The sequence below is a fragment of the Crotalus tigris genome, unplaced genomic scaffold, assembly GCF_016545835.1.
Source record: "Crotalus tigris isolate CLP2741 ecotype Arizona unplaced genomic scaffold, ASM1654583v1 scf7180000024339.11422700, whole genome shotgun sequence".
In the NCBI taxonomy this organism is placed as follows: Eukaryota; Metazoa; Chordata; class Lepidosauria; order Squamata; family Viperidae; genus Crotalus; species Crotalus tigris.
The window spans coordinates 5914443-5942417 of NW_024100509.1; the positions used below are offsets into that span (position 1 = coordinate 5914443).

General features: G+C 43.9%; 1 protein-coding gene and 1 long non-coding RNA gene across 2 annotated transcripts in view; one reads left to right on the forward strand and one right to left on the reverse strand.

The window, feature by feature from the left end:
* The window catches only part of OVOL2 (ovo like zinc finger 2), a 52802-nt gene extending 37275 nt beyond the window's left edge, over positions 1-15527 (reverse strand). The window contains 1 exon segment of the mRNA XM_039326125.1: positions 15215-15527. Coding sequence (XP_039182059.1) covers positions 15215-15314 — 100 coding nt within the window. The 5' untranslated portion in view covers positions 15315-15527.
* Positions 14020-26392, forward strand: LOC120300301. Its single transcript, XR_005554626.1, has 2 exons — positions 14020-14976; positions 25529-26392. It is a non-coding gene; the product is annotated as an uncharacterized LOC120300301 (long non-coding RNA).
* The last annotated feature ends 1583 nt before the right edge of the window (positions 26393-27975 follow it).

A 27975-nucleotide genomic window follows, 5' to 3' on the forward strand; every position in this document is an offset into this window, starting at 1 on the left:
AACCTCCCTCCTCAATGTCATTAGCTGAATGGATGGAAACCCTAAAAGCTATCTGAGGGGATGTACAGCTGTTCAAAGACCGTGAGAGCCTGCAAGAATGCCAAGTTCACTAAAGCATGTGCTCAATGTAGAAGTGGACTGTTCCCATAACAAAAATAAGTATTACTATTGGACAATGTGAACAGTATTATTATTGGGCAAGGGAATCTTGTTTAACTAAGCAAGCTTTCGCATGGGAAAATGAGAGCTGGTTTTGCTTCTTCAGTTCTGAGATGGTGTATCCAATAATGTTTTACCTTTTGGGACTTAATTGCCTTGCGGGATCCTTTTGTTGGTTGACTAGTCAGACTATTGACACTGACTACTGGAGGGGGGCTCTAGCTTGTTTAGCTTGTTTCTTCGTGTGAGTTTTCTTCAGATCTTGCCTGACCATTGCTTTGTTGAGTTCATTCATAGTAAAAGTACCTTTTCTCTAAATCTCTGGAGTCAAGGATTTTTTTTCCCTAGGGATTGAGCAGAGACAGCCCTGACATTAGGCCAGATCTGCTTTAATGGTCATTCCCAGAGACTATAGTCTACCATGGGGACTGAGCATCTAAATGTCCAGTCATAAGAGTGAGTTGTAGGAGACCAGGGCTATGGCCAGGTCTGTCCCCCCAGACCCCACTGCTCTTGAGATGAGGCAGAATGGCTGGAGGAGCTAGACCTTGATAACGAATCAAAAGGAAAATGCAGAGGAATGACCTTCAAGGGTAACCTTCACCCAAAGAAGCAGAGATTCCAATAGACTGGAGTGGTGCCATGGGGATAGAGGCAACGTGACCCATCTTGATGAGAACCCGAAGGATGCCATGCTGAGCCATGCCCTGTACCTGTTACAAGAGGTGATCGAGAACCAAAGAGCCTGGGAAACTCTTGCACAGATGGCTGCTCAAACTCCTTGGGCTGCCCCAGACCAAGCTGTGAATGAAGCTGCAGAACTGGCAGCCATAGTGGCTAGCACACCGGTTCAGCCTGGACTGGCGTCAACACCAACGATGCTACAACCAGCAACTGCTACTGTGCAAGCCCCCCCTACAGGAGCTGCCTCTTGGAGACATCAGGCCCTGAAGATCTCGCCCTTGGGAATGAAGTATGGGGGGAGACTCCAAGCAAATGGGGTTCTTTTTGATGCACGTTTGGAACTACATGCAAGAATATAGAGCTGAATTGGGGATGGAGACAGCACGAGTGAGATGCATGACCATGGCTTTCGAAGGTGCAGCTGGGGAGTGGATTGTCTCCCTTCATAATGATGACACCCCCCCAGGTGCAGAATTATGGCCACTTCATGGTAGCACTTAGTCAAAGGTTCAAGGACCCACTGGTGAAAACCATTGGTGGTCGGTGGATGTGTACACCCAGGAGTTCTAAGAGCTGGTGTGCCAGTTAACCATATGGCCTGAATATATCCTGATTGATTGCTTCAAATATGGCCTCAATGATGATGTCTATCACACCTGCATCTCATACAGAACAATACTGGTATATGTTGGCGGATAAAGTAGAAATCGACTTAGCCCATATTGGACCTGGATGGCACAAATCCTTCCTGCATGCAAAAAAAACCCCTGAGGTCAGCAAAGAGCGAATCTAGCTTTACTCCGAGGTCCACAGCATGCTTCAAGTGCAGGAAGGAAGGATACTAAGCTGGGGAGTGCCGATCCACCAAGCCCAGTTTGAAAACCATGGCAACTCCAGGGGAAAAGGTGGCAAAGTCAGCGCTGATGACCCGGGAGACAGGGCTGAAAGTTTGCCTCTCCTGACTTGGAGGGGCTGGGAGCTCCAATCAGCTCAGATGACAGTGAAAACAATAATGACAAAAAACCCTGGTAAATCAACACATAATCCCCATGACCTTCTGGTGGAACTAGTGGTGCCCTCCTCAGGGACCCAGGGGAGGATGTTGGCTTTACTGGATTTGGGCTGCACCAGGTGTGTGGTTAGCCCTGAGGTGATGGAATAGCTGAGACTCAAGCAGCTGAAGGTGCCAATAGCTTTTTGCCAACTAGATGGGACAGTAGCTGGGGGGGGGGGGGCGCAGCTCATTTTATAACTGAGCCAAAGGAGATGAGAATGGGAAAGCACAAGGAGACTCTGAGTTTCATAGTGGTGCTGGGGATGGAGAAACCCTTCCTACTTGGACTGTCTTGGCCCCAGAAATGCAACCCTTATGTGAATTGGAGGAGAGGGCTTCTAAAGATTCAGTTCAAGACGGCGAAGAAAGGGGAGGAGGTTCCAACACCCAGAAGCAGGAAAACCAAAGGAAAGAGGGAGTTGGGGGCAGCGGCGCAAGAGTAAGCAAAAAGTGAGTCAGGATCTCCAAAAGGTACTGGGATCTATAGCATGTGTTTAGTGAGAAGGGCTCCAACACACTTCTGCCCCATCGCCCCATGGACTGTAGCATTGAAATCCTTCCTGGGGCTAAACTCCCCAAACCTAACTTTGCTCAATGACTCTGTGCAAGACAGAAAGCCTTGCACTTTCATAGAGTGGTGGCCCTGGTGTTGTTCCAGGAAAAGAAGGATGGATGACCTTGATTCTCACATAGAAGTATTGTTATGGCTAACTGAAAAATGTAACATTCCCCTTCCCCTTCCTTCATCTAAAAACTCTAAACTGTGGCAATGAAGACAAAATGAAAAATGGTTTCAGTTCAGTTTGTTGCAACGTTAATAATCACCTCCTCATCTTACGGTTGCTGGTGCCCAGCCTTTGCCTTTTCCCCCTGGAGGGGGGAGGTTGCCACCATACTGGCCTGCTCTGGGATCCCTGGGTGCCCTGCTGATCAAAGTCACATTCGATGGCAGCCTGGAAAAGCTGGCCTTTTTCCTGAATCAGGTGTAGCACACCTGGATCACTACAGGCCAATGTATGCCAATGATGCAACTTGTGTGGATGCCATCATGGTCAACCAGGAGGGAGAAGCAGCAGAGGGTTGATGGCGCTTCCCAATGAGGGAGCTGCCATTGGGAAGTTGTCAAGTTGTCAAAATGTGAATTTCACAAGACCAATTTAGATTTTCTAGGTTAGAGAGTGTCTTGCAAAGGAGTAGAAATGGACTCAGGAAAGGTAAAGTCCATCCAGAAATGGTAAGCTCCCTGGACCCATAAGCAGTTGCAAATCTTTCTAGGGTATGCAAATTTTTACCGCCAGTTTTATCCGTCCTTCATAAAAATCACCTTACCAATTATGGAGCCTTTGAAAACGGGCCCGGGGGGAAGGAAACCCCAACTCAGTCAGCCATTGAACTAAACAATGGAATGCCAAATGGTGTTTGAAAAGCTAAAGCAGCTGTTTGCTGCGGAGCCTGTACTAAAGCACCCTAATCCTGAGGAGCCGTTTGTGATTCAAACATATGCCAGCAATATCACAGTGGAGGCAGTATGGCTTCAAAAGAACAGAGAGGGATGTCTGCAGCCATGCACTTTCACTTCCCAAAAGCTAACCAAAACTGAGAGGCAATGGGCAGTATGGGGAAAAAGAAGCCTTCACCATGCGGTGGGCACTACTGATGTGGAGACAATTTCTAAAGGGAAGTAAAATCCCCTTCAAAGTTTGGAGTGATCACAAAAATCTAGAAGTACTGATGACGCCACGAAAACTCTCCCCTAAGCAGGTTCAGTGGGCTCAATACTTCAATCCATTGGATTTTGTTTTGAAATACATCCCGAAGTGAAAAAAAAAATCCTGGCTGATGCGCTGTCCCATCTTCCGCAATACAAAAGTACTCGGGAAGAAGTGGTGATCCCTATTATCCCTATGAGGCAGTTGGCAGCTTGTGACTGCCAGACAACAGAAAAAAGGAAAAAAAACCCTCCCTGGTGATGCTTTCACATAGCAGATGAAACAGGAAATGCAAACCAATGCATGGTTCGGAGCCCATGGAGGGCAGCTAACTTTGAGGGAGGAATTAGCCTGGAAAGGGAGCAAACTGTATGTTTCTGACAGCCTATGACTACAAGTTCTCCAGAGAATCCACGATGCCAAGCAAGCTGGCCACTTTGGATTCTTAAAGACTTTACACTTGACTAAATGACAATTCTGCTGGCCAGGAATGAACAAGGACATAGAAAGCTATGTGAAGAGTGTGTCATGTGTAAGGCAATGAAGTGCAGACCAGGGAAGAGTCTGGGATTGCTACAGCAAGTGGCTGATACGACTCAGCCTTGGGAAGAAATAGCCATGGGCTTTATAGTCAAGGTTCCAGAATGTGGAGGAAATACAGTGAAATGGACAGTGGTGGACCTGTTCTCAAAGCAGGCCCATTTCACATCATGCTCCAGCCTATCCACCCAGAGAATGGCCAGGATATTCCTGCAACATATTTACCAGCGGCACCGAGTACCCAAACACATAATCTCTGACTGTGGAGTCCAATTTGCTGAAAAAGAGTCAAAAGAAAAAAGTGGACAAGAAGCAAGCTCCCCAGAGGACATTCCATGTAGGAGATCAAATGTATCTATCTACCAAATATTTAAAATTGAGGATTCCCTGCAAGAAATTGGATTCTAAGTACATAGGACCTTTCCCTATTGTGAAAATTATTAACCCGGTTACAGTAGAGTTGAAACTGCCCAGAATATTAAATAAAGTACATCCAGTATTTCATTGCTGTTTGCTAAATCCAGCTAAGGGGTCTAGACTGAGTCCAGTTGAAAAGGAAGCACCTAGACCAATAATTGTGGAGGGCGAGAGGCATTATGAGGTTAAGTGAATCCTAGACTCTAGGGTCCATAAGGGAAAGCTACAGTATCTAATGCAGTGAAGAGGTTACCCAATAGAAGAAATGACATGGGTTAAACCTCACAACACCAGAGCAGAGTGGTTAATCAATAGGTTCCATGCAAAGTACAAGCAGAAAGCAGGGGCTTCCAAAGTAAGATGATGAGGAGGAGAAATGGCTTAATATATGTTTATTGTTTTCCAGATTCCTTCCAGTTTTTAGAAGAGTCCATCTGTCAAGTTTGAAGCCCAGTTGACGGTGTGACGGACATTGCTTCTCAACTTGCCAACAAGCTTGGGGGGAGGGTAGAGGTTTGGAGTGCAGATTTCAAAGATTAAGGAAGCAGACCATGGGAACCAAGGACAATTGACAGGTCCAGAGATGCTTTCTCACAACAATATTTTTCAACGTGATGTGACCCAGAGGGAAGAGGAGGAAGAAGTCAATGCTTTTACTATAGTGATTTGGGTGGGGTCTTGTCAGAGCTGATTTTACTTTCATATGTGCTGAAGTGATGCACTCAATAAAGTTTTACATTAAGAGATCGGAATGTCTTGAAGGTGTTTGCTTGGTTGGATTCATCAGTCAGAATCTTGACACTCCCTCCCAGCCAGTTCCAGCCTGGTTCCAGAATTAGGCCACAGTATAACAAAATTGACAAAAGTGAAGGAGGTCTGAATACTTTCTGAATGCACTGTATCTTTCCATCCCTCTACCATCCAGTCTCAACTGTCAGTATCCCTCCTCTGCCATCACAACTGATGAAGTTTGTGAACTGATGAACAACTGATGAAATGTTGTTCTTCTTCCTCAAGGACAAAACAGACCAGTTGCCTTTTGAAAAAAGCACCTTTGAGACAATTGTGACCTAGATCAGTGGTGGCGAACCTATGGCATGGGTGCCAGAAGTGGCACTCGGAGCCCTCTCTGTGGGCACATGTGCCATTGCCCCAGCCTTGCCTCCCCCTGCGACCCCTTCCTCACCAGCAGCCCCCCTGGAGGGAGTCACCCCTGAGGAGTCACCCCTGAGCGTGGCCCACGCAGAGCAGCACAGCCAAGGACATGGTAGCCAGGCAGCGTAGACAAGACTTTGCCCTCACGCCCCATCGTGCACAGTTGATGCTGTGGGGTGCGGGCAGAGAGCATGGCCATCATAGCGCTGCTGGACTGCCTGGGCGATCTGCGGCGGGCCCTGGAGGCAGTGAGTGGCCCTGCGGACAGGTGGGGTGGGGGCAGGGCCAGTTTTTGGGCACTCGGTCTCTAAAAGGTTTGGCATCACTGACCTAGATGACTGAGAATCTCCACAGACATTCCCCATAGGGCTTGATTTCCAGAACTATTACTATCCTGGCATCCATTCTCTGAACTTGATCCAATTTGTCCCTGTCCTTTTTGAACTGTGGTGCTCTGAACTGACTTCAAATGGAATCTGACAGGGGAACAATACAATGTTGAAAAGTAATTATTTCTATGCTGTAAATCACTTTTGCTGAATAACAAAGAAAGTTCTACTTTACAACATGCAACATGAGAAATTGGATTTTGTCCCTCACAATGCAGCACAGCAAGAGTATAATCTGGTCATGGAGAAACAATTCATTGCTGTACTATGCAATAATTTAAAAAGTTTGTTTCTTACTGAGCAGCAAGGGAAACCAAATATAGTATTTTTAAATATATATGGGAATATATATGATTGATCTATAAAAGAATAATACAGGAAGTTATGATATATGTGTTCTCGTCTATTATTGCTGGGCAGGCTACTTCTTAGCAGCATGCAAATCTTTCCAAAAAAGATTTGCTAATTGTTCTTCAGTGAGAACATGTATTGTAATATTAAAAAACCTTACCAACTGCAAACCTTATCAATTGCAGAGTAATCCAGGGCAATTGAAGGAGATAAGTAGCTTCAGTTACACTCCATAAATAAAGAAATCCCAGTTCATGTGGTTCATCAGTTTCATTACATTTGTGCCTTTGCATAACTTTGTCAAACCTTCAAACACTCTGAATACAACTATGATTCTTTGTTTTTCGGCTGCCACATCAATGGGAGGGGAGAGACTGTATTCTTATAGTTTAGTCAAAACAATAACTTTCTTATGGGAACCAAGGTCAAGCAGCTAAAGTGTTTGGCAGGCTGGAGCTACCATTAGGAAGCCCGCCAAAGGTGTTAATTGGGGATTGTGATTTATGACACATCAATGGGTGGGGAGTTCAACTTTTACTTTGTAACCTTTTGGGGAGGTAACTTTCAATCTTGGTTTCACCTTTGTTCATGCTGATATTATGTAGCCATTAAAAGTGTTCTTTGAGGAAAGCAATTGCCTCAGAGTTCTTATTTCTTCTGGTCTCATTTATCGGAACCATGACATTAAACCAAGACTCAAATTTCTTTCATCTATGGGGTCCTGAGCCCCGATCATCTACCCAAGCCTTGGGAGGACAACAAAGACTCAGGGAAGATGCAGAAATGGGAAAACAAGAGGAATCACTCCCAAGCCTGGGAGCAGCCACAGCGGATGGGTGCGGGCTGCTACTTTTGTGGAGAGTGTGATTGTGACAGCTGGAGTGAGACCAAAGGCCCATGAAGTCCCAGTAGAGAAGTTGACTCAGAGGGAGGAAGCCATCGTCCTCGGGGGGACCTGGTAGTCTGACGCTGTGCTGCCACTAAAGAGCACATTGAAGGCTGCAGAAGTTGAATTCCCACTGATTTCCTTCCAAAGTCTCCCTTTACCTGTACCGATGAAGGCAAAGCAGCCAGCAGCCTGGGACGAATCCAGTGAGTGGAAGTATGATGGCCGTCCACAGCCACTCAGTGGAACGCCTGAGGGAGAAGTTCAATCGGCTGGACATGGGCGAAGGGAGACATGCCATTCACCATATTTTTACAAGTAAGCAAGAGGACAAGTGGCCGCAGGAACCGCAGCCACCTCAACGAAGCCCTAGCCCCATGGTGATGCCAAGCAAGCCAGGATCGACCCCAATGACAGGTTAGTCCTGAATAATATAGACAATCTGCTAGTCCTGAGTGACGCAGGCACCCCCTTAGCCCAGATTGATACCATTGGTCTCCTAGCCCTGATTGCTACCAACACCCTGCAAGCCCAGATCGGCATCATCAGTCTCCTAGTCCCGATCGCTGATGCCCTGCAAGCTCTGAGCTCTATTGGCGCTATGCTATCACCAATCGCTGTTGGTGTCCTGCCAGCCCAGATTGCCACCAGCACTCAGTGGAGTCCGACCTTTATCGATGTCATTCCAGCCCCGATCACTGTCAGCGTCCTGCCAGCCTGAGACCTCCACCAGGTGTTTTCTGAAGAGGGGAATTGCAGTCACCCCAACCACAGATCCCTGGCTTGATGCAAGCTCTATGGGACTGCTGCCCAGCCAACCCACCTCCTCTTAAATCCACTTTCAGTGGGGACCCCAAGAAGGTGACCATCTTTCTAAACCAGGTGTGGTCTCACGTTAATCGTTATGAGAGGGCCTATTTGGATGAAGCCGAGATGATTGATGCTGTGACTGCCAATCTGAAAGGAGAGGCTGCAGAGTGGATGGTTGGTCTATGGTAGGAACAAGCGCCTGAATTATGGAACTTTGATCTGTTCACACATGGGCTGATGGCTAGATTTGAGGATGAATCCCAAACCATACAGGCAGAAAAAGACCTATACAATGTGAGGCAGAGGGGCCAGCCGGCAAGAGAAGGCTGGCAGGAAGAATCTGGCAATGCCCTGAGCAATCATTGATCCACTATTTCAAAGCGGGGTTGTATTGCAACCTATTCCAGACATGAATCTGCAGAGGCAATCTTAATCAACTTCATGATTGATATCCAAAGATGGATATTGAGTTGATGCGGTACCACAAGGCTGTTGTTTCAGGACCTCAACCAAAGTGAGATCCTATGAGACGTCATCTATCGCAGCAGCCTCCACCTGTCACAACACAGGGGTCCGTTCAAACCTCCGCTGGACCCCTAATTAAGTGCTTCAGGTGTGAACAACCTGGACATCAAACTGCAGAATGCTCGGTCACTTTCCCACCACCGAAAAGTGTGACTTCAGCTCTGGTGAAACCAAAGAGACAACCTCGGCCGACGTGAGAGAAGTCGAATTGGGCCAGCCAGGGGCAAGTTGTACCTCCCCTCCTCAGGAGAAGCAAAAAGAGCCAGCTGAAAGCCTGCCTGCACCACATATGTATGACAGTGATGACGGGAGAGGGGAGACAACTCGATGGTGAGGCAGGCTATTCCACCTTTTTCTTTTCCCGCCAAAATAATGGTGCCAAAATCAGGGGCTCATTTGGACTTGAACATTTTAGTCGATTCAGGATGCACCCGATGCCTAATCAACCTCCTTACCATACTTAAACTGCACATTAGAGTGAAATTGCTACCCCTCCCCATGAGGTTTGAGCAGGCTGATGGGTCTCTCATAGGGAGAGCCCTGGCTACTCACTTCACTGAACTAGTGCCTCTAGAAATAGGGGAGCATTGGGAGTTAATCCACTTTGTGGTGATCCCAAAAATGACTGAGGCAGTGATACTGGGGATGGCCTGGCTTGATAAATGGCGCCCTATGATCTGGTGGGAGAATGGAGTTAGGACTTTAAGGTTAGCAATTGGACCATCGCCTCCTACCCCAATCAGTAACCCAGTCGAAAGCCAGGTGCAGTACTTGGAAATGCTGAAGTCTGCTGTTAGTTCCCTGCCAGGAGAGCCTATCATCCCAAGTAAATTCAGAATTTAGCAGAAGCATTTAGCGAAGCGGGATATGATATTCTGCCACCCCACCGAACCACAGACTGTGCTATTGAAATTCTACTGGGAGCAAAATTACCCAAATCAAAAAAGTATTCAATGACCCCTCGAGAACTGAAGGAGCTAAGATCATACATTGATAAGAACTTAGAGCGGGGATTTATCCAACTGGCAAAATCCCAAGTAGCCACTCCAGTACTGTTTAAGGAAAAGAAAGATGGATTGGTGAGATTGTGCATTGATTATAAAAGGTTAAATTGTGTTAGCGTGGAGAATACGTACTCCCTCCACTTAATGAAGGACATGTTAGCCCATTTGGCAAAAGGAATTTTTTTTACCAAATTAGACCTAAGAGAGGCGTATTACCGAGTAAGAATCAAGAAAGCAGATGAATGGAAAATCACTTTTAACAGCCCCTTAGGAAGCTTCCAATTCAAGGTTGTGCCTTTTGGCCTGCAAGGGGCTCTTGCAATATTCATGCAATTAATAAATCAAGTACTGCATAATCACCTATATAAGGGGGTTTTAGCTTACCTTGACGACATCCTCATCTACACTGAGATCATGGAAGAGCATGTTAAATTAGTGCTTTACGCAAAACTCTCAAAATGTGAATTCCATCAAACGTGCTTGGATTACTTAGGATACAGGATCTCCAGTGAAGGCGTTGAAATGGACCCAGCTAAAGTGAAAGCAGTACTAGAGTGGCAGCCCCCATGAACCCAAAAGCAACTCCAGAGCTTCTTGGGGTTCATTAATTTCTACCAGGAATTCATCCCCTCTTTTGCCAAAATTGCCTTGCCACTGACCAAACTGTTAGAAACAGGGAAGAATGGTGGGAAGCAGTGATCCTGCCAACCATTCCCATGGTCCTTAGAATGCCAAACTGCTTTGAGAATTTAAAAAGACTGTTTGCAGCTGAACCCATTCTCAAAACATCCCAATCCTGAGAAACAATTTACCATTCAAGCCGACGCCAGTGATGTAGCTGTGGGGGCTGTTCTTTTGCAAAAGAATGAGAGTGGAGATTTACAGCCCTGCGCTTACACCTCCAAAAAGTTAACAAACACCGAACAAAGGTGGGCAGTTTGGGAGAAAGAGGTTTTTGCTGTGAGATGGGCTCTGCTTACTTGGCATCATTTTCTTAAAGAGAGCACTTTGCCTTTTAAAGTATGGACTGATCACAAAAATCTAGAGCAGTGATGGAGAACCTTTTAGAGACTGAGTGCCCCAAAACTGCCCCCCACCCCCACTCTGCCTCCCACCCTGCCTGCTCCACCCCCACCTGCCCCCTGCCCAACCCACCTGCAGGGACATGCACCGCCTCCATGGCCCACAGCAGATCACCCAGGTAACCCTGCAGCACCATGACAGCCACGCCCTCTGCCCACACACCACGCAGCATCATCTGCACGCTATGGGGTGTGAGGGTGGAGTCGTGTCCCTGCTGCCTGGCTATGTCCTTGGCTGCGCTGCTCCGTGTGGGCTGCACCCAGGGGCGATTCTCCTCCAGGGAGGCTGCTGGTGAGGAGGGGGCCACAGGGGAGGCAGGGCTGGGGAGACGGCACACATGCCCACAGAGAGGGCTCCGAGTGCCGCCTCTGGCACGCGTGCCATAGGTTCGTCACCACTGATCTAGAGGCACTAAAAACCCCTCGCAAATTATTCCCTAAGCAAGTCAGATGGGCGCAGTACTTTAACTGTTTCAACTTCACGTTAAAATACATCTCAGAAGGAAAACATTTCCTAGCAGACGCCCTATCCAGACTACCCCAATACAAAAGCCAGCAAGAAGAAATTGTGAACTCTGTTATTCCGCAATCAGAGTTGATTTCTCGGGTAAAGACAGGAGCCCAATCGCCGATGAAATTAACTGAATCTGACAACCCGATTACTAAAAGACTAAAGGAGAAGTTTAAAAAAATCCCTGGTTCTTAGCAAATAAAACCACACTGACTTGTTGGGATGGGTTAGATTGGAAAGGATCAAAACTGTATCTACCAGAGATTCTTAAGAGTTCAGGCTCTCCAATGCAGCCACGATAACAAACAAGAGGGTTATTTTGGCTTTCTAAAAACTTTACATTTGATTTGGCAGCAGTTTTGGTGGCTGGGACTGAAGAAGGATGTTGAAAATTATGTAAAAGCTGTGCGACTTCTGCAATCATGAAAAAATGTCCAGGAAAACCCCCTGGATTATTACAGCAAGTCACAGACCCTTCCCAGCCCTGCGAAGAGATAGCCATGGACTTTATTGTAGAATTACCAAAAAGTAGGGGAAATATGGTGAGATGGATTGTAAGAGGAGGGCACCCCAGAGATAATTTCATGTGGGGGGAAAGATTTACCTCTCTACAAAATATCTAAAACTCAAATTGCCTAGTAAAACATTGGGACCTAAATTCCTTGGACCTTTCCCCACTGTGCAGATCATAAATCCAGTGACTATGGAGTTAAAGCTTCCTCCCCTTCTAGGGAAAATTCACCCTGTGTTCCACTGCAGCCTATTGAAGCCACATAGGGAATCCACATTGAGACCTCCTCCCAAGCAAGCACCTGATTCTCTTGTTGTGGAGGGAGAGACTCATTATGAAATAAAATGAATCATTGACTCTAGGTTGTATAAGGGAAAGTTGCAATATCTAGTGCAATGGAAAGGTTACCCACTATCAGAGGCCACCTGGGTGAAAAGTACTGATGTAAAAGCTGATAGATTAAAATGTAAATTTTATGATAAGCAGCCAAATAAGCCTAGGGCAGTGGTGGCAAACCTATGGCACACGTGCCAGAGATGGCACTCAGAGCACTCTCTGTGGGCACGTGCGCCATCATCCCAACCCTGCTTCCCCCCATGGCCCCCTCCTCATCAGCAGCCCCCCCGAAGGAGAGTCACCCCCGGGTGTGGAGCAGTGCAGCCAAGCACATGGCAGCTGGGCAGTAGGGACAAGACTCCACCCTTGCACCCCATCATGCGCAGATGATGCTGTCGGGCACAGATAGAGGGTGTGTCCACCATGGCACTGCAGGGTCACCTGAGCAGAGGCGGTGGGTGGCCCGGCAGGTGGGGCAGGGTGGGGATAGGGGTGGAGTGGGCTGGGCAAAGCGATGGGGGCAGGGCGGTTTTTGGGCACTCAGTCTCTAAAAGGTTCACCATCACTGGCCTAGGGGTTGATTTCTGATTCTAAATCTTTTCTTCAACAGGATTTCTCTCTTTAGGGGAGATGACTGTCGGATCTTCAAACACTCTGAATACAACCATGATTCTTCATTTTTCGGCTGCCACAGAAATGGGAGGGGGGAGACTGCATTCTTTTAGTTTAGTCAAAACAATAACTTTCTTGTGGGAACCAAGGTCAAGCAGCTAAAGTGTTTGGTGGGCTAGAGCTACCGTTAGGAAGCCTGCCAAAGGTGTTAATTGGGGATTGTGATTTATGACACATCAATGGGTGGGGAGTTCAACTTTTACTTTGTAACCTTTTGGGGAGGTAACTTTCAATCTTGGTTTCACCTTTGTTCATGCTGATATTATGTAGCCATTAAAAGTGTTCTTTGAGGAAAGCAATTGCCTCAGAGTTCTTATTTCTTCTGGTCTCATTTATCGGAACCATGACATTAAACCAAGACTCAAATTTCTTTCATCTATGGGGTCCTGAGCCCCGATCATCTACCCAAGCCTGAGGAAAGCAATTGCCTCAGAGTTCTTATTTCTTGTGGTCTTGTGACACTTGTTCATAGGGCTACCACCAATTTGATGATATAACAAACTTTTCATTCTTATCCTTTTAATTATTTATAATTATGTTATTAATATTAATAATTACATTTATTTGTAAGTGGCAGCACTGAACTGAATAACTGCTAGACTAACAGATTTCTTACTTTATGAGGAAATGATTAAAACTGACAAATAAAGTGGAATAAAACCCCAAATCTCTGCCCTCTTCATTCCCAAATGAAAAAGTGGAACTCTGCTTAACTCTTTTCTACCTTGTTAGAAACCTGGAGAGAAGTAGATGCAAAGACAGAGAAATAGGTGAGATGGAGAATGGAGGCTAACAAGTAAATAAAAGAAAGCTCCTAATATTTTTCCAAGCACATCTTTAATCATATGTGCAACAAATAGTCTCCCAATAAATAAATACTGGCAGACTTTAAATGCCACTTCCCAAGTGGAGTATTTGAAGCCATCCTTGGACTGCCTCAGCAGCAGCTTGATCTCTGGAAATGGTTAATGGGCCATTCTTAAACAGAGCAAGGAAGCTTGTGGATTTGTCCTTAGGTTGTCTTTTAACAATACTACATAAGGGAGAAAACACTAGTTAAATTTAACAGGCTACCACCAGTTTTATGTACTGAGGAAGGTGCTAGACTAGAAACTAGACTTTGAGCTCTAGGCCTCCTTTTGGCATAAAAGCCAGCTAGGCTAGGTGAGTGTACATCACCTTGAGTTATGTATAAAAAGGCAAAATAGAAATAGGCCGCTGCTTATGATGATGAGGAGGAGGAAGATGAAGTCAGGAGTGTTGTCAGAGCATGATTGTCTCACTGGGAACTCATCATAAAACATTAGCACAATTAATCAAATTCATTAGCTGAGTGAGTGAAAGAGAGATGTATAATTCTAATTCAGTAAGAATGTCCTGAGATTTGGGAGCATTAGGCTAAATAGTAAAATTTAATGCAGGAATTAATCTCTGCACTCCCTGCCAGTGTTTAATATTTCTTTTGTTAAGTCTATATAATTGAGCACAAAGGGAACACAATCTGGACTTTCATTCTCCAAACCAACCAAAAAAGGCGATAATCTAACAATCCCTCACCCAACCTGATTTGGCGCTCTTCAGAACAAGTCACCTCGTTCGAAATGGGAGGCGCTCGGCTAACTAACGGTTGCAATCCGGAACTTAAAACAGTCAGAAGAGGGCAAAGTTCAAATTGCTTGTGCCGGACTACTTGGAATTCGCCCACCCGCTGTAAGTTGGGAAAGGCACGAGATCGCTTAAAGAGGTGGAAACTGCAAATTCGCTTGCGAAACACTTGCAAGGCGGCCTTCGTTTTTCCACGTGTATTGTCTATACTTTCAAGACCCGGGGTGGGGTTTGGTTTATGTCACACGTCTGCAGATCTCCTGAAAGATGTTGGGGAACCGATTAAAATTATTTAATAATTCTTGCCCCAAGTCCCATCAGATTTTCGAGAAGCGTAGAGGAACAGCAAAAAAGACTACAGCGGAATTATGTGATCATGAAAGGCCACTATGCTACTATTGTACTACCGTAGTTTCTAGGAAAGCAGCTGGATCCTAATCATGCTCTCTTAAAAAACCAGCAAATCATCCACCGGATTATGTTGTGCCGTGTTTCTTTCCATCAAGGTTTTACACTCGTTTTGCAATGTGTTCTGATTTTTAAAATTGCGAAGCGATTCAAACAGGATCGCTGATAGTAAGTATATAGCTCTTTTTCTTATTGTCTATAACTAATATCAAGTAATTTATTCAGAATACGAGTCCACCTAAGCTTCCAGTGTTTGTTTTGTTTATTATTATATGCTTTCGATAATTTAAATACTAATCCTAGCTATTTCAGTGAAATAATTATAAAGATCGGGGAAGATGGGGAACAGATTTGAGAAGAGGAACTAGGAACTGGGGTGAGAAGGAGCGTTTTTTTCTCGCTTTACCTGGGACGTAGTTATCCGCTCGCTCTTCGTCTGGGAGCTCGTCCCAGCTACGACTGGCAGGTAGCGGGATCCTTCTCTTCACAAGGAAAACGCGGGGCATGGTGAGCACTAGAACCTCACCTTGCTTATGCTGCAGGTGAGACGCGTCTCTAATCTACCTGCGCTCGGGAGAACTACTCCGTTGCTTCTCCGAAGCTTCTCCCCCCCCATCAAAAAAAACAAGAAAACGGAGGCGTAGTGGAAGGAGGTCCCCTCAACCCCCACCCCCCAAGTTTCATAAGGTGTATGAGTAAAGGTACCACCAGGAAACTTGGAAAGGAGCATGCGTGCTGCAAACATAACGGTGTCAACAAGCCTTTTACCTGTCTGACCGGTTGGAGCGGCTCTGTTTTGTTCCAACCCTTCTTTAGGCATGAATGTTTGCAAAGAATGTAACGTCTAAAATTAAGAAGGGGGGGGGGATGCCCAGCATTGTAGAATTTCCTTTACTGGGGAAAGCATCATTAGCTAACTTCACCTTTCCAACACAGATTGTCCAGAGCCCTGGAAACAGGATTGTATCTATTTTGATTTATATGATATATATTCCAAAGTACTTAGTTTAAATAGAAACAAGGGGAAGAGGCCAGATTTGAGCCTACATATGTAGTATATGAGCAAAGTACTTGCAGTACTTGGAAGTACATATAGTAAGTACATAATGGAATTCTTAACTACAGTTTGGCAGTTGAAACCTTTTCTTCCCCCTAACTTGATGTTCCTTCCCAAGTAGCCTCCATGATGTTAGGAGTTATTTTACACCATTCTTCTAATGTTTTCAGTGAGTGGATTCATATGTTACAGTTGGTACAACATGTCTTGCTTTACTTTTGCTTAGCACAATGGGTGAAGTCAGATATAGTAATTAATTCAATATGCTATACTGTAAACCAAGTTTAGCCTAGAATATAATTGTTCATATAATTTTATTTCTTAATTAACTCATTAAGAATATATGTGATCTCATGAGGTTTATTTTTTCAGTATTTATATTATATGTAAATATATAAAAGGAAGATTTATTGCCCATTGTAAAGTAATCATTATTCATGTATATAGAATCTTCTCACTGATGATGATACATAACCAGAGATCCCAGGGCAACCTATGCCTCTTTAAAAAAAATATAGCAACCTCTTAAAGTAGCTATCATATTGCAATGTTTATGTGACATGAAAAGAGGGATTGATTAAATCTTAACACCATTAATGGAGCATAAAACATAAATCAATTCAGTTACATTCATTACAGTAGAGTAGAGTAGAGTAGAGTAGAATAGAAATAGAATAGAATAGAATAGAATAGAATAGAATAGAATAGAATAGAATAGAATAGAGCTGGAAGGCACCTTGGAGGTCTTCTAGTCCAGCCCCCTGCTCAAGCAGGAGAACCATCTCAGAAGGTGAATGTCTTGTCTCTTCTTGAAAATCTCCAGTGATGGAGCACCCATGATTTCTGGAGGTAATCTGTTCCACTGGTTGATTGTCCTCACTATCAGGAAGTTTCTCCTTAATTCCAGGTTGCTTCTCTTTTTGATCAATTTCCATCATTGTTTCTCGTCCTTTTCTCTGGTGCTTTGGTGAACAATCTGGCCCCTTCTGCTTTGTGGCAGCCCCTCAGATACTGGAACACTGCTATCATGTCTCCCCTATTTCTTCTTTTCTTTAGACTAGCCAAACCCAAGTCCTGTAGCCATTCTTCAAATGTTTTAGTCTCCAGGCCTTTAATCATCTTAGTTACTCTTCTCTGATTTTTCCCCCCAAACTCTCAACATCTTTTTTGTGATATGGTGACCAAAATTGGCTGCAGTATTTCAGGTGTGGTCTTACTAGGGTTTTATAAAGCTGTACTAATACTTTGCGTGATCTTGATTCTGTGCCTCTGTTTATATAACCCAGGATTGTATTAGCTTTTTTGTTTGCTGCTGCACACTGCTGGCTCATAGTCAAGTGATCTTCCACTAGGACTCCAAGGTCCCTCTCACAGTTACTGTTTTAAAGCCAGGTCTTGCCCAATCTGTATTTGTAACTTTGGTTTTTCCTGCTTAAATGTAAGACTTTACTTTTCTCCACATTGAAACTCATTTTGTTGGATAGGGCCCATTGTTCAAGTTTGTCTTCTGGGGTGTTGGCTACTCCTGTCAGTTTGGAGTCATCTGCAAATTTGATGAGTTCCCCTTCAATTCCCTTATCTAAGTCATTGATGAAGATATTGAAGAGTACTGGGCCTAAGACGGAACCTTGTGGTAACCCACTGCTTACTTCTCTCCATGTGGATGTAGTGCCATTGAGGACTACTTGTTGAGTACGGTTTGTTAGCCAGCTACAGATCCATCTGGTGATGATGTTGTCTATTCTAACTTTTCCTAGTGTTGGAAGAAAAGTCTTCATCCTGTGGAAGAAAAGTCTTCATCCTGGTTCATCCAAGCTGGGAATAAACTTGGCAACTGCTTTGGGAAGAAGATTGTAGTTTATTGGAGAGGAAGATGGCTCTGGCAGAGAAGAGAGAAAAAATCAAGGGCTGATCATATGTGCAATAGGTTTTTATATCCTCTCTAGCCTTTTGTTTGGAATAGTTTCCTATTCCTGTGGCATGAACTTTGAACTGAATCTGAGTGTTTTCTAGGCCTTGGTATCTGTAGTTTAATCCTATTATCATATCTTGCTTCCCTGGTGATGGGGCTATTGACTCCTAGAGTTTGGGTGGGGTATGCAGATTTTAAGTCTTTGTCTTCTTGATCTCCTTTCTGATGGTTTACATCTGGATTTGTATAGGGCTGGCTTCTGCTTGGGGGAGGGAGACCTGAGCATGCTTTTCTGTCTCTATAAGATCCTTGAAGGAGATATATTTTTTCCTGCCCTTTTAATATTTCCTTCTCTGGGGGGGGGGTGACAGATTACAAGTACCCTATCAATTAACAATTGTAATGTGTTAAAACTCATTGTATTTGTTGAAAAATAGACCGAAACCTTTTGATTATGGTGTGTGGTTCAACAGTTTCTCTTTCAATAGTATTATTGAAGTTCTTCTTTTCTAAAAGAGTCACTCTGAATTCTGTACAGGTGGTCTTCACTAAAATTCAAACTTGTCATAGCATTGAAATAGTGGTATTTACAAATGGTACTGTGAATCCCCACGATCATGCACCATTGGGAGGGGAAAGTTACATTTGAGATTTTGGCAGGTGAATTTCAGTTCCAGTTTGGTATTACTGTATTTCACTTGGCTTCTAGTAAACTATACCTTTCTCAATCTGATGGTGTTAAAGATTGTTTTTACTTAGGGCCCCAAGCTGAGGCAGGTCTGACATTAAGCCAGAACTGTATTACCAATCCACGTGGAGAAAAAAATCTACCATGGGAGTTGTGCAAACCATGCCTATCTCAAACAATGGACAACCAGATAGGAAAGTGTGGGAGTCATCGCGGTGACACCGGAGAGCAGAGACAGGAGTCTTGACCCAGAGGAGGAATTTGAACTCTGGCCAATCAAAGGAGAAGCTGGAGAACCTCAGCTGAACTGGGTGTACACCCAAAAACAGCTGTGTGGAAACCATCACCTCCATCCAGCTCCCTAACAGATGGAGAGAGTAGTCATTGAGAGAGTGACCCTGATGATCCATGGGTGTCAGTAAGCTGAAGAAGCCCCCTCCAGGAGTGACCCTTACCCATGGATCTGGAGCTAAGTCATGCCACAAGCAGTGCAACTCAATCCTAAGTGATCCAAGAAGGAGGCCCAAGGTGCAGTGATTAATCAGGCACTCGATCTCAACAGAGAAAAAGTGGAATAACTTTTTCTGGAATGGCCCAATCCTGCTCCTGATAGAAGACCGGTGCCAGCTATCCTACCACCTGTCCCAGCACCCCTGGTGCCTGCGGCAACTGTGAGGCAAGATGATTGCTTATACTGAGGTTAAGAATAAAATTTGATGGGTCTTTCGGTTCTGGATCGCAGCACCTTCGGACGATGGAGAGAGTTCCCTCCCCCGCCTTTGGTTTCTTTCCATCGAAAGACCCTGGAAAGGGTCGAAAGTCGCCCTGGAGGGGCAACCACTGCTGAGGAGGACCCTCACCTGAGTGTGGAAGGGCAGCAGCCCTCCCGCTTGAGCTGAGGCAGCTCCTTTGGATTGACGGAAGAAAGATCAGCCATCAACATGGCTGACAATCTAGCTGCACCAGCTGAAAGCCAAAAGCACTTCTAAGCTCAGTGAAGCACCGTGGAAGATATGGGTGAGACCTTTCCTTTTCTCTCTCTTTACCCTAACTACCTTCCTGTGAAAGCTCCTTGAAACTCTTTCCCCACTCTCAGTTCAGCAGCGCTTGCATATTTGGGAATTTAAGCTTTGGAAAGAAAAGAAAAGAATAACTAACTTTAACAACTAGATAACTGGATTTTTGCTCTGTGTATACCTTGGGGTCCCAAAATTTCTTATTATAGAGACTTATCATTTACCTAAACTATTAATTTTGGAAAATATCTTTTTCTCTGTTTTTTTTTAATTGGAAAAAAAAAGCTAATTGGCGTTTGGGAAAAGATTTTGTGGTCTGCTGAGGACATCTTGTGGCGAAACGTGGCATAGCAACTGAATTTTTTTTTTCAATTGTGCCTGTTGACTCCCTTGATTTGTCCTTCATATTATCCAAAAGATAAGAATTGGAAACAGCTAGGTGTTGAAAACAACTTTTAGAAAGTGTGGAGGTGAACATTGGCTGACTCTTACTAAACATAGCCTCCACCAAAGGACTATCTCTAATCACCATGGAAACGGAGGAATTCTATCCACAACTCAACTATAAACTTATACTTGAAAAAATTATTGAAGCTACTGAGCTGATCAAGTCAAAAGTGAAAGCTGAGGATATTTTCACAATACTACAAATCGAAGCCCAGACTCCAGATGATCAACCTACAAGCCAAAAAACAACAGAAGAGGAACAACAACATCCACAACCTATTAAGAACTTTGGTAATCCAACACTGACTTTAACTACAGTATCTATAACTCCAAAAGTAACAGGAATTGATCAAGAAACATACCACATTGAGAATTTAGACAATTTAGCTAACCAAACAATAACTACAACACCGGATATGACTTTCTACTTTACTCAGACAAAATTGGAAGAAGAACAAAGATTTGAATTATTAGGGCAACAACCTAATTATTACAAAGGGGCCAGTTCCCTTGAAAAATTGATAACTGGATGTTCTCCCTTGGTTCAAACAACATGTGTGGGAATGAAGGGAGACATATCAATGGATTCAGAGACACTGGTATGGAAGCCTGCCTGGCACAAAAAGAAAGCCAGAGTTAGATTTAAAAATGGGATTTAAAAATTTACTTAATGGGCTAAGTAGCTCTTTGGAGTGATTGGTTTAATATCCAGGATTAAGACTTATAAGGGAAATTAAAATTAATTGTTAGATTATAGTTTTGATTGTCAGATGGAAATACATTTGTGATAATGGAAGATTTTTGTTAGTAAATGAAATAGAATATATTTGTGAACAAAGTAAGGTAAATTTTGGAACATGTCTATTCTAGTTATGTTAAGTATCTTATAATGAAATGAGGGAAATTAAGACTATTGGTTATAAAAGGCTAAATTGAAACATGAAATTGGAATTAAGCAAAACTTAAAAACAGGATTTGGATATGTATAAGTAAAATGTCATTGATAAATGTATTGACTGATTGAGTTTTAGTTAGAAATGTATTAAAATGAACACGATATAATATTTAAGAGAACTAGAGAGGGAATCTTTATAGATGTAGTCTGAGATATACATGAATGATTTTGTTATTGGATTATTGATTACCCTATCACCACGCTGCTTCCTAAGCACCTGGATGTAAAAACTTGAAAAACTAATAAAACGTATTTAAAAAAAAAGAATAAAATTTGATGGCAAGGCAAAACAATTGGAGTATTTCCTAACCCAAGTTGGAATTTCATGTCAGAACACAGCTCGAACTATGAGGCTAGAATATGGTGTGTCACAATGACCTTGAAAGGAGAGACAACTGATTTGGGGGGTAACACTCCATGATGAAGATGCAGAGAAGTTACATAATTTGCTTTATGGTTCTGATCCTTCTTTTCACCTTCTGTTCAGCTAGCAGGTCCTCAAACTGCTGTCTGAGGGCCATAATGAAGTCATCAAAATTATATAGTGTCCACAGTGGTTCGCTAGTCTACCAATTTAGTCACTTGATGTAAGGACCTGCCTCAATCCCTCTTCCCAAGAAAGCAGAACTCCTGGAACAGCTTCATTCCAAAAGGAACTTTTATTAGGAGAAGTTGACAGCAGGCATAAAAGGCAGGATCTGAGGGTTTCCCATGCAAATCAATAGGTTATAGGAGCAACTGGCAAACCCCACCCCAATAGTCTATCTGGTCAGTTCAGATGGGCCAATCTCCAGGTGTGAACCCGCTGTGGGAATGGGGTTGATAAGATGCCGTTCCCAAGGTTGTTAGGCTGTTAGGTCTTCGCGCCTGTTCTTCCACAGCTAGAGATAAAGCAGATAGCCGGAGACACATCCATTCTCACTCCAGGCTGGCAGTAAGGGAAATAGATCAAAGAACAGGCAGATAGAGGAAAGCTGAGAGGATACATTGTAGCGGCTAAAATCCTGTCCTGAAGCCACCCTGAAAGGAGTAATGCTAGGAGTGCTGCTATGAACTGAGTTATTATATGTCATCTCTGCAAAAGGCAATAGGTTAGTCCAATATCTTGTTGGTAGCTAATGTAGTATTGTTCCAGTACTGAGTTTGCATGTTCACACACCCCAATCGTGTGGGGGTGGTAACTGGAACTAAGCCCCTGGTCGGTACCAAGGAGGGTTTAAAAGGCTCACCAAAATTTGAAGGTGAATTCCACCCCCGTCTGAGATGATGTATTGAGGGGCACCAGGTAAATGATAAACATGCTATAGGAACAGTTTGGCTAGTGCACGGGTCGGCAACCCGCGGCTCCGGAGCCGCATGCGGCTCTTTCAGCTGTCTCCTGTGGCTCCCAACCACGTGCAGTGCCAAAAAAAAATAGGACTAAAAAAGTTGAACCAATCAATTCAAACTTCTCACGAAAGAAGTTTGAATTGATTGGTTCAACTTCTTTGGTTTGTGGGATGCTGTTCGCCATGGGCTCGACATAAACGGGAGGGAGGGAGAAAGACAGCTCCGGAGGGAGACAGCCCTTTAGCAAGAAGCCGGCGGTCCGAGTGGAGCAGCACGGACGACCTACTGGTTGGTGTGGGAGGCTCCAGCTTTGCCGGTGAGTAAGGCCTGGTGTCCGCAGCCCAGTTCCACACCCCAACGACCAGCTGGACCGACTTTCACTGCTTCTTTACAAAGGAACGCAAAAGGTTTCGGGGTTTTGATCGCCGCTTAGTTTGTGCTGCCCAGCGCCTGCCTGCCTGCCTCCGTGCTCCTTCCCCGAAGCATGCAATTGCTCAGAGCCCGTCGCAAAAAGTGCTGCTTCCCTGGCAGGAGCCGAGTTTGCAAGCCTCATTGGCAAGTCGGGAAAACCAAAGGTCCGGAGGATTCCTTCCTGATGCAGAGCTGCAGTGCCTGGTCCTGGGCTGATGGGGGAGGGGGTGGGGGTATCCGGGGACTAAAAAGTCCTCCAGGACAGGCTCGGGGCCGGCCCTCTTTCCCAGCCGCAGGAGAAGGGGAGGCACAGGCTCTCAACCCGGGCGGGCAGACGAGAAAAACCCCGAAAGCAGGAGGGAACCCTCCAGACCTTCAGTTTTCTTGGCTTGCCAACGAGGCTTGCAAACTCAGCTTCTGCCAGGGAAGCTCCTTCCCCGAAGCATGCAATTGCTCAGAACCCGTCCCAAAAGGTGCTGCTTCCCTGGCAGGGGATTCAACCCTTTCTTCATTCCTCCACCCGCACCCATCCTCTTTTCATGTTTGTCTTGATAGAAAAATGTATGGTTTTGTACGGCAATGAAAGCCCCATATCTATTAATAACTGCAATCCCGGCTTCGTGCTATTCAGTGGGAAGGTTTCAATAAGGTTTTTTCAAAACCCGCATTTATGCAGAAATAAATTATAAACTCAGAAGTCAATGTGAGTGTACTCCAGAATCAATTATTAAGGCTGACCTAATCTTGCTCCACCCCCCTCCACTTCCATTCTTTACATCAAGAAATTAAAACGTTAATGTTCTTATGCTTGCCTCCTCCGACGCTTTGATTTATTAAAGAGGACTCTATTTGCATACCTACTTGGCGTAATTCAGTTTAGTTATGTGACCACTTTCCTTTCTCCACGCCCAAAATATTATCGCACCAACTTGATCTTTATAATATTTCTCAGACCATTTTATTTTGCAATCGATGTGGGACTCCCCCTCCCATTCCTTCCCCCAACGATTCTAAGAGGAAAAAATGGGGGCACATCCTGGCGGCGACAGCCTTTGTCCCCCCTTGAACCTCACGAGGAAGAGCGCTCGCAGTTCGGTGTGTAAAGTACAGCCTAAGAGCCGGGCCCTGGGGGCACCTTCCTTCTTAGCTCTGCCTTGTGTGCGTGTGTGTCTCGTCTCCTCTCTCTCTCTCTCTCTCTCTCCTTTTCTCCCTCCCCAGCCTGTGTGTGAGCTGCGAGCACTGCCGCCGCCACTGCCCTTTGATTCCTGCATTAATGTTAGTTAGGGGCTTGGAGACACACAGGGAGCAGCCATAGACACCGCTGCACCAGCCCTCATTATTGACACCGCATATGAGCACACGCTCTCCCTCGTCTATTAGATCCATTTCCATTGAGGAATATTGCGAATGGGGACAAACCAGGTGCACGACCGAGGGGCAGAGAAAGAAAAGGTGGGGGAGGGAGGGCAAGGAAAAGGGGAGCGGGGAATCCCTTTTCCTTGGCTCCAGGAAAAGCGGCTTTCTAACCGCCTCCCCCCCCCACTTGCCCATGAGAAGAAAAGCAACCTGAAGGCATACTTTTAACTTGGCAGGAGAAAAAATACAAGATAGATACACTTGAGAAAGCACGGGACTTTTATGAGAGTTACTTTTCACAAGGAGAAGAACAAGAAAGTAGGGAAGAGCCGGAGTGTAAAAGTTATGATGAAGATCTATTAGAGGAAGTTGATCGAGAGCGAGAAATACAAAAGTTACAAGAAAGAGAAAGGTTAGAAAGAGAAGTAAAAGGAAGACTTATAGAGATAAAAAGTATAAAACAAAATAAAAACAAAAAAATAGATCAAGTTAAAAATGGGAGACGTAATTAAGCTCTTTTGTATAAATATTAAAGGATTAAATATATCAAGAAAAAGAGTTTAGACGTTTAACAATCCAAGGAAATTGGATGTAGATAAGATATATCTTTAGGAAGTTTACATAAAATAGGTTTATAGAAAATTACTAGAGAAAGTAAAATTTAGAAACATTATACACAATATTAGCATAAAACAAGAAAGGAATTATTATATATGTCAAAGAAAAATAAAATTAAATAAATATACTTGGATGGAAAGGGGTGAATTTTAATGTTGGAAATAGTATTAGAGTAAAAACAGTATATGCACTAAATAATACGAGAATATTTGTATGATCACCATGCTTAGATGGAATTCCGGTCGAGTCTTATAAAAAATATGAATGTTATTACAATGAATAATGTTGGATTCCTAGTAAGTAGTAGAATATGAAAGAAGAAAATGTAAATAAGAAACAATGGGGCAATAAGGACAAATATTTCAAAGAAGAAAGAGGGGGGGAATGTAAAGAATAGAAGAGTACTGTTACAAGTTGCTGTTAACAAGGATATATTACGTGTGTATGTGTGTAATGTTTGTTGTGCTTTGTTTTGTTTTTTTGGTCTAAAATAAAAAATAAAAATACTAAGACCTAAATACATAGGTCATTTCCCCTTAATTAGGATCATCAATCCAGTCATTGTTGTACTGAAATTACCAAAGAACCTCAAGAAGACTACATCCAGTCTTCTACTGTAGCTTACTAAAACCAGCAAAAACCTCACCTTTACGTCCACCAGCAAAATCCTGACCTCCTCCTGACTTCATTGAGGGCTAACAACACTCTGAAGTAAAAGAAATCCTTGATTCATGCATCTGCAGAGGCAAGCTCCAATACTTAATTGCATGGAAACTTTTCCGCTCATCCAAAGCTGAATGGGTGGCTGCCAACATGTGTGAGCCCCAAAGCTGTTATGCAAATTTCACAACTGTTATCCAAACAAATCTTATTGTAATTTCTGTTCACTCTCCCAGTTACTAACATCTCTCTCTTTTTTTTTTAATTACAGGATTAATCCATTTTCTCAAGAGGGGCAGAATGTCATATGCCACCTCAATACTCCACTACTACACTTCAAGAACTTCTTTCGAGGCCAGCCTGACATAGACTCTGAGGGTCAGATGGCAGGGGTGAAAGTTCATTGTTCCTTTCTAAGTGCAGTCTCAAGGTCAACTGTTTCAGAACAAAGTGCAGCTACATTCTTCAGGAGGCCACTCTAAAAGCATCTCATTTAAATTTGATTAGACATAAGGAGACTAACTATGGGAAGCACTTTTGGGAGGGAAAAGTTACACTTGGGATTTCGGTGCGTGAATTTCAGTTCCAGCGTTGCACTACTGTATTTCACTTGGCTTCTAGTACACTATATGTTTCTCAACCTAATGGTGTTAAGGATCATTTTTACAAAGCAGGTCTTCTTGTTCTTTCTGAAAATTTGCTTCAGATTGGGTAGTTGTCTGTATGTAATTAGGGAACTATCACCCAGTGACTGATAAAATGCATTGGCATTCAGTATCAATTAATCTATCAAATTGCATCATGATTTCAACAACTTTCATTTCACCATCAACCTCAGCCTAGATCTACTGTATCTACACTTCCTTTGTGTCATCAAAAAACTACACAATAAACACAAATACCTTTAGAGATTACCTCAATAGGCAGCTTGGATGATAGAATGTGGCTGAAATAGGCAGCCCATCTGCCCACACCTATAGACAGCTCTCACCATTTGAAGAGGATATGAGCAGTAGAGCAAGAGAGCAATAATAAGCAAGAGAGCAAGTCAATGTAAGAGATGGATAAGTGAAGTCGATGTAGTGTGTTTTTTTGACAGTGGCTACATGGTGCTAGGTGGATATAAGATAAAAAAGAAGTCATATGTTACAACCAAACATGCTCAGGGATGAAGGCAAATATATGTGTCCCAGTATAATGCTGCAGGATCCAATCTGGGTTGGTCACTGGGACCAGAGATTTAGTCTTCCAAGCTTTCAGACTCATCCTCAGGGAACTTCTCTCTACCAGAAAGTGTGATTTCAGTGTTTATGTGATGCCTGATTGGGTGTGGCTTCTTATTGATTGATTGGGGTATTGATGGCCACTTATTAAGTCATTGGCTGTTGTTTTCTTGTACTGCCAAGTCCTCAGTTCCTAAGTCCCTGATAAGCTGATACTAAATCAGCATTCCTGTGCTTCAATAATTTCCCTGACTATCTTTATACCTGCTCAGGCAACTATCTTAGTAGCTGTGAAACTGAATGTATATCCTTGTTCATTGCAACATGAGGCTACTAATGGGTTTGGGTCTTCTCATCTGACTGCTCACTTTTTTCTTGCAAACTGGTTTTAGTATCTTCCCCGTATGTCCTACATAGTCAAATATGGTCAGATCCATGACTGCAAAGGTTTATTTTATGCTGACTGATCTAATCGCTTTTGATTTGATTTGTGGGGCATATCAAATTGTGGAGATTTATAAGGATGTTTTCACATTACTGTACAAAGTGTAGGTGTCAGGTCCATCATGCAGGTGTCCTGCCATTCTGTTGGAGGGAGGGGGAAGGAAGACTGTGGCATTCCTTGCATGCTTTTGCTGTAACTGCTTGGGAATTAGGGAGGGGGACTGTCTTTGGAGAAGAAATGGTCTTAGGCAGTTCCAGCCTGGTTCCAAGGCTGTTATGCCCTGAGAGTGACCCATTATCTCCCCAGCACCTCAGTATTCTCACATCACTATTGGCATCATATTGGAATTGCCCAGATGTTGATTGACTTGATGGTAAGTCCTCCATTGAGTTTGGACTTTAAGATCTTTTTCACTCGATGTATTCATCTCTAATCTTTTTCTTGACTTCAGTGTGCTTGATGTTGTCAGCTTGAAGGATAGCCAGGTATTTGTAGTAATCATTCTCATCCAGACTCTTAGTGCTCACGGGGGTTGGGTTTTGGAAAAATGAAAGAATTGCTTTGTGCTTTGTATGGGACCCTTAGATTCAGCTTGAATTTTCTGCAACCACTATCAGTAAAAGTTCTTTTGATTAACCATAATGGAGTCAATAATGTTGCTTTCCTGAGGGACTAGCTTGGGCAGATCCTTACATTAGATGGAATCTGCAAAATCGGTCCACCCGGAGAAGCACCTAGACCTACCATGGGGACCGTGCAAGAAATGTGAGCTTAGTGACCAGAAGGAAGCTGAATTTTGGGGGGAAGCATCCACTGGGGCTCTTCCTGGGCTGGACCTCTCCAAGTGGATGGAGGAGGTCACCAGCCTGAGAGACTCATTGAGACCCAGGTAATCCATTAGCGTCAGAAAAAAGGGTGACTGGGGAGAATCAAAGGACTATGCAAAGTATCTGAAAGAGATGCTTTGCAAAACTTAATTGTAGATGAAACACCTCTCTTGAACCATTAGAGCAGCAACATCATTTGGAAAGCTTGCCAGTTGGTTTGAAA